The 7,854-nt window shown below is 39.9% G+C and overlaps 1 protein-coding gene across 2 annotated transcripts in view; it reads left to right on the forward strand.

Annotated features, from left to right (window-relative positions):
- The window catches only part of DPH6 (diphthamine biosynthesis 6), a 166,820-nt gene that overhangs the window by 517 nt on the left and 158,449 nt on the right, over positions 1-7,854 (forward strand). For both annotated transcript variants that reach the window (XM_006778112.2, XM_006778111.2), the window contains exon 2: positions 5,003-5,097. In XM_006778112.2, coding sequence (XP_006778175.1) covers positions 5,003-5,097 — 95 coding nt within the window. The remainder of the gene's footprint in view (positions 1-5,002; positions 5,098-7,854) is intronic.

Genomic DNA, 7,854 nt, shown 5'->3' on the forward strand with positions numbered 1-7,854 from the left:
TCCCGGCGGGGCCTGTGGCCACGGGCTCGCGCCCCTCCTCTCTGCCGGTCGCCGCCCCCTTTGTTCTGTCCCTCAGACTTGGATTTACCTTGGGAACTAGGAACTGCTGATGCTGAGGCCTCACGGCCAGAGCGCTGGTTTCGTTAGCCTGACACGGCCCGGGGGCGGATTCCTAAAAGTCATTATTGCTGGGAAGTTTGAGAGCCACAGCGTGACTCTCCGCCGTTTTCTCCCGGCTTTCTTCATCCTCTTCTGTGTTAACCTTCAGTCTTTAAAGCCGGTCTTCTGGGTCCAGCCTTCCACCCGAGGCTGTGTCTCTCTGACCCTTTCTATATAAACCCTCCTCTCCCTCACCTGGCCTCTAGGTGTGTCCGGGTGGCTTAGGACATGGATGTATTTACCTTGGCGCTTAAGGATGGAGATGGACTTGTGCCAGTTTTTAAAAAGCAATTAATTAATTAATGGTTATTGACAGTATTACAGATATCCCCCATTTCCTCCCCTGTGCCCCCCTCCACCCCGTCCCGCCCCAGCGCAGGACTTCACCGCGCTATTGTCTGTGTCCAAGGGTTATGCATATTTGCATAGTAAGCGCTTTTCCATCCCCCACACCCTAGATCTGGTTGCTCTTGCTTCAGATACACAATGGTTGCTTTTAGAATAACTTATGGTAATACTTCATATTCCAAAAGGACTTTGAAATGTATGGCAACCCGTCATATTTAGATATCTAAAGTCCTACAACAACCAAAGACAGGCCCGTTAAAATGTTTCCATACTCAATCTGAAAATTGAAGCAAAGGGGAACACAATAACAACAGGAAAAGGGGGGGATTTAGTCTATTTGAATTTTGTTTGATGAGATTTGGATCTCTATAGGGTGTCTGATCTACGTTGCAACCATGCATTTTCTTTGTAAACCCATTGAAAATTTCATGTTATTGTTCAGTGCCCTAGGTAGTTGATACTAACTTATTAAGGTCTCGACATAACACTAACGCCTTCTGGAACATTCCGGTTTCTTTCATTACCATTTTTAGGAGACTGTAGGGTCAAGAAGTATTGTTATTCAATGTATTTCTTTTGTAAAGTGAATGATTAAGCTTTGACCATTGTGGTCTTCATTTGATCTAGGTAGATAAGAGTAAAAAGTAGTCCAAGAAATGAGTAATTTACATTTATATTCACTTTGCCAAAAGTTTAACCATTAAAGAGACACCAACTGAAGACTCTGAAATCTGGGAGGGAAGGAGAGAAGATTGGTGTAATCCATTACACTAAATATTCTGTAATGTGCATACATTACTTTTCTAATAAAACCAATTAAAAAAGGCATTGTTGGAAAATTCTTGCTAAATGGTAAGATCTGTATAAATGCTAGGAGACATACTGTAGGTGTGAATGCAGTATATTTATACCTACATATATATATATATATATATATATATGAATAAATACGAGCTATGTATTCATATACAGTACCCATATAATATACATTTATGTGCATATACTGGTATGCTTGAGTATGTATGGAGTTCATTAAATACAGCGAATCTACTCTATTTGCCATGTATCTCTGTGTGTGTGCACTAAAATGAGAGAGAGAGATATGTATGTGTTTTGGAGAGTAAGTGAAATCAAGATCCTTTTCTTTAGACAGGGGAGGGGAATCTTTTTTCTGCCAGGGGCCATTTAGATATTTATAACTTAATTCGTGGGCCATACAAAAGTATCAACTTAAAAATTAATGTGCTATATTTTTCAAACTTTTAAGTAACTCACCTCTAATGCCTTGGCAAGGCCAGACCAAATGATTCACAGGCCTTATATGGCCCTCAGGCCCTAGAGCAGGACATTCCCCACACCTACCTTAGACCATAAAGAACATTATTTTTCTAATACACAAAAGATAGAATCATTGAATTTTACAGTTGAGTGACACTTTGAGGATTAGCTAGGCCATTCTCTAATTTTATAATGAAGTATATAAACACAAACACATTGAGTAATATAGCTTAGTATCCAAAAGTTGGAAATTGAAATTCTGATCTTTTCTGTGGAATTTCTTACATAACATATCCTAATGTATTCTGTGACTTTTCAGGGGATAAGATGATCTGTATTTCCCAAACTTATTTGACCTTGAGAACCATTGTCCTTAGAGTACTTGTTGGATAGTAGTGTTCCACAGAACACAATTTAGGAAATACTATTTTTTGATATGTTTTCATTGATTTTACATAGAGAGGTGAGAGGAAGAGAGAAGCATCAATCAGCTACCTTTCACACACCCCCTAGTGGAAATTGAACCTGAAACCCAGGCATGTGTCCTGACCAGGAATTGAACCTCTTGGTGCATGGGGCAGTGCTCAATCCTCTGGGCCACACCAACTGGTCAGGAAATACTATTTTAAAACCATATTTGAAAGCTTAGCATTTTAAAATAAATTATAAAGTTAAGTTCTGATTTCAGATGTATATCCTTTATCTCTAATATTGTAAGGAATTAGAATTGTGGAGATATACCCTTTCATCTTAACTCTTCTATACTAGAGACCTGGTGCACAAAATTCATGCACAGGTAGGGTCCCTAGGCCTGGCCGGTGATCAGGGCTGATCGGGGCCTTCTGGCTGCTGGCTGGGACTCCCTTCCCCGGCTGCCAGCCGGGGCCTGCCTTCATTCAGCGCCACCCCCTGGTGGTCAGTGCATGTCATAGCGGGCGACCAGTCTCCCGGTTGAACTCCTGTGGGGACAATTTGGAGAGATATATATATAGCGAGAGAGAGAGAGAGAGAGACAGAGAGAGAGAGAGAGAGAAAGAGAGAGAGAAAGAAAGAGACTAAGGAATTATATCTTTTTATCCTATGGAAATAGAGCAGTGAAGTTCAGTAGGGGAAGTTGTGGAATATGGATATATGGGAATATCAGAATCTGAGGAAAGGGAGTGTGATATGTAACTTCATTTTGTCCCTTACAGTCTCCCCCCTTGTGAAGTTCTGGAATGATGGCTGAACTGATCAGAATATGGTAGAGGCAGACAGATGTTATGCACTAAAAAGATGAAAAGGCCAGCTTGTAGAATAAAAAGTCTCTCTTAGTTTTTTGGGCTATGAATAGGTCTAAACATTGCCTCAGGGTACATTTGCAGATCTTAAGCGAAAATTGGAAAGAAGGGAAACAGGAGGAGCAAGAAAAGGGAAGAGAGGCAATGTTAAAAGAAAGGAAGAAGCATGTATAGTGAGAAGCAGAACAGTATGAAACCCAAATAGCATAGAGTTTGCCATTCAACCTTGTTGCAGATGAAGTACCACTTCTCTTGACTAAGTGATTTGCCTCTTGCTTAGGTAAATTTGGTACCAGATTTAGCTCTTTTTTTAAAAAAAGCATATTTTATTGATTTTTTACAGAGAGGAAGGGGGAGGATAGAGAATTAGAAACATCGATGAAAGAAAAACATCGACCGGCTGGCTCCCACACACCCCTCACTGGGGATGTGCCCGAAACCAACGTACATGCCCTTGATTGGAATTGAACCCAGGACCCCTCAGTCCGCAGGCTGCCGCTCTATTCACTGAGCCAAACCAGTCAGGGCCAGATTTAGCTCTTTTTAATCTGGTAATTAGATCTGTGCTCAAGCCTCATTTGCCATCATATAGTGATGGCTGAAAGTTGAAGTACTGCCTGTCTCTTGTTGCTCAGTGGTTGAGCGTTGACCTACAAACCAGAAGGTTACAGTTTGGTTCCCAGTCAGGACACATACCTGGGTTACGGGCTTGATCCCCAGTGGGAGGCTTGCAGGATGCAGCCTATCAACGATTGTCTCTCATCATTGATATTTCTATCTCTCCCTCTCTTTCTCTGAAATCAATAAAAATATATTTAAAAAGAAATGTTGAAGTACTGACAGTACTGATGTTTAACTTTGTTGGTATAATTTGGCATTTTGCTTTCTATCTCTACAGAATTTGAACCCACAAAGTATGTCATACTTTGTCATTGGAGTGGATCTCAGATTTTTATAAAACATATTTTTATTTCAGAGAGGAAGGTGGAGAGAGAGAGAGAGAGAGAAGAGAGAGGGGAGAGAGAGGGGAGAGAGAGAGAGAGAGAAGAGAGAGAGAGAGAAACATCAATGATGAGAGAGAACTATTGATCAGCTGCCTCTCGCATGCCCCTCACTGGGGATCGAACCAGAAACCCGAGCATGTGCCCTGACGGGGCGTCAACCAGTGGCCTCTTGGTGCATGGGACACGCTCAACCACTGAGCCACACTGGACAGGCAAACTGAGCCATGCCAGCCAGGCGGATCTCAGATTTTTAATTTGATCCTTTAATTGGTGATGGAGGTCAGTTGTTAGATTTCTTACAGTGTAACAGACGTTTTCCTGTTTTTTTTTTTTTTGTAGAGAATTTCATCTAAAGTATATATAATAAGTATTTAGTTGGAATGCAAACTTATCTAAATATATTTTTTATTGATTTCAGAGAGGACTGGAGATGGGAAAGAGAGATAGAAACATCAGTGATGAGAGAGAATCATTGATTGGCTGCCTCCTGTATGTCTCACCCTTGGACCAAGCCCGGAATCCAGGCATATGCCCTTGACCGGAATCGAAGCTGGGACCCCTCAGTGTGCAGGTGGATGCTCCATCCACTGAGCCAAACCAGCGGAATGTAAACTTAAATCATTTTATTTGCAAGTACTTTATATATTGAGTAAAGCTACTGTCACAAACCAAAGAGTTGTCATATTTTGTTTAGAATGGTCTTTGTTATAGTGGCATATAATTTCACAAGCTCTTGTGCATATCTACCTTAGACATTCAGATTTGTTCATTCAGTTTGCTTATGCTACATAAAGTACATGTGGTGTTTTGCATTCTAAATTAAGGTAGGCCCCCAAATTTTGAAGAGCTAAATAAATGTGTTGTATTTTGGTACCTAATGATTCTATGTTGAATAATGGTCAGTAACCTTATATATATCTCTTTATGTTTTAGTGGTGGGAAGGACAGCTGTTACAATATGATGCAATGCATTGCTGCTGGGCATCAGATTGTTGCTTTAGCAAATCTAAGACCACCTGAAAACCAAGGTCAGTGTATACTTTTATTGGAAATTTTCTAAGTGACTGAAACTCCAACTTCATTATATTTGGTTGTATACAGTCTACAAAAATATAAAAGGAACTAGTACATCTTTAGCACCTATTAGATGCTAAGTTCAATGCTAAGTGTTTTCAACTACATATTCTTTAATCCTCATAACAACTCCTAGAGTGTTTTATTTAACAGGATACTGAGGCTCATAGTTTTATAAATTTGTTCAAGGCAAAATAGCTAGACAAACTTGCAGAGCTGAGCCTTGACCTCTCTTACTTCACACTGTCTTTCTACCACAACACATTTCCAAGTTTTGTAGGGACTACATAGGTAAAAAAGATAGAGCCACTAGGAGCTTGGGAAATAAGGCATGTATTGATAGATGATAATGTATGAATTTTATTATAAAATATTTAATTTAGCTATTTTATAAATATTATAAAATATTTAGTTTAGTTTAGATGTAAGCTAAATGTATGAGACTTGATAGACGTATAAAGTAATACATTTTCACTTTTTGTCAGTAGTAACAAGGACATCCATAAATAATCCACAGACCTCATTTTAGGTACTTTTTTCAGATTACTCAACAATGACATTTTCCCAATTAGAACTTTTTCCTCCTCTGTGTCCATGTGTGTCTGAATTTCCTCTTTTAATGCACCAGTTATATTGGATTAAGGGTCTACCCTAATGACCTCATCTTGACTAATTACATCTGCAAGGACACTGTATCCAAATATGGTCACATTTTGAGGTAATGGATGTTAGGACTTCAAAATAAGAATTTGGGAGGGATACAGTCAACCATCAATAATATATTTTATTAACTGTGATATAATTCATGTACTACATTGTAGTAGTTTAAGGTGAACAGCATAATGATCTGGCATATGTATATATTATGAAATGATTACCACAAGTTTAGTTTATATCCATCACCACATGGTTATATAATTATTTTTCCCAATTAGACCTTTAAAAAAAGGAAAATATTCACTGATTTTTATACTCTTGTATTATAACCATATAATTATAAACATTAACTGCTAAAGTGCCATAGAGAGAGATTAACACTTGTCTAAGTTTGTTAATACTTTTCCTCATACTTCTAGTAAAATATTTTTATCATTCACTTTACTCATCTTCTTTCAAGACTCTATGCTTGTGCTATACTATTATTTTAGGATGAATTAAATGAGCACTATATATGAAAACACTAATCATTGTTCCTGGCATGAGGTAGGCATCCAATAAATGTAGTTGAATCTGAAGCTAGCTCTAAATCAATCAATCAGTCCTTCCTTCTTTTCCTCCTTCCCTCCTTCATTTCTTCCTTCATCTTTCCTTCTTCAAAGTTGTCAGACTATTGAATTTTTAATTTTATATCATTTTACTATTTTCTGTTTATTTTGTCTTTGCTTTTTATCCCTAAATAGGTAGATTGCTTGTAAGCTTCTTCAGAGGAAAGGTCAGTTCCTCAGCACTAGAGACAGCTCTGTGTACCTGGTAGGCATTCACTCAGTTTATTGGTGGACAGATGAATAATAAACTAACTAGGATTAGCCGTAGAATAGCCAGCAGTTATTGGTCAGATGTTTTTTCCTTCTGTGAATAAAACCCAAGTAAAGCTGAAAATGAAGTGGGAAGATGGAGATTAAAGATATTTTACCAGAAGAAATAGAACAAGTTCTGTAGAAGGTTGGGATAAACATATACTCTAGGAGTTTGTACTGGGGTTCTGATGATGGGTAATAACAGCTTTATAGAAGTGAGCTGTTTTGAAAACCTCCTATTTCTGTATTTTAAATAATAAAGAGATAACTCTTGACTGAGGATGAGTGAGAACTGTATAGTAACTTCTGTATTATAAAAGAAGGAACAGACTTTTTTTTTAAGGCTATGTTCTGTTACCAAAACAAAAGAGACTCTTTTATCCTTGGTTAGTTAGGCATGTGGGTTTTGTAAAACTTTCTATCTTGAGAGGTCTTGGTATTAAAAGCATATATTTATATAACGTATAATACATACTTGACATAATCTATCTATATAAAAGCCTAAGCTACCATTAAGACCAGTCGACCAAATGACCGGTTGACTGGTTGCTATGATGCGCACTCCCACAGCCAACCTCCCGCGGTTGGCCAACTTCCTGTGGTCCCTCCCCTCTGGCTTGCCGGGTGGTCAGTGTGCTCCCATAGCCAACCTCCTGCGACTGGCCAACCTCCTGTGGTCCCTACCCCTGGCCAGCCAACCTCCTATTGTCCCTCCTCCAGCTGGCCAGCCCCAAATGGCCCCAATCGGGACTGGGCAAGATGGCCCCTGATCAGCGGCCAGAAAGAGGGATCCCACCCATGCACAAATTCATACACTGGGCCTCTAATCTATACTAATAAAAGGGTAATATGCTAATTAGACCAGACATCTTCCAGACATCCTTCTGGACAAAGCCACAGTGGCAGGGGCCGAGGCAGAGGCGGTTAAGGGTGATCAGGCCAGCAGGCATAGGTGTTAGGGGCGATCTGGAAGGCAGGGGAGCAGTTAGGGACATCAGGTTAGCAGGCAGAGGTGGTTAGGGGTGATCAGGCAGGCAGGCAGGTGAGTGGTTAGGAGCCAGCGGTCCCAGATTGCAGCTGGACATCCCCTAAGGGGTCCCGGATTGGAGAGGGTGCAGGCCAGGTTGAGGGACCCCCTCTCCCCAATGTGCATGAATTTCATGCACTGGGCCTCTAGCCTACACTAATAAAAGA

The sequence above is a fragment of the Myotis davidii genome, unplaced genomic scaffold (genome assembly GCF_000327345.1).
Source record: "Myotis davidii unplaced genomic scaffold, ASM32734v1 scaffold46, whole genome shotgun sequence".
In the NCBI taxonomy this organism is placed as follows: domain Eukaryota; kingdom Metazoa; phylum Chordata; class Mammalia; order Chiroptera; family Vespertilionidae; genus Myotis; species Myotis davidii.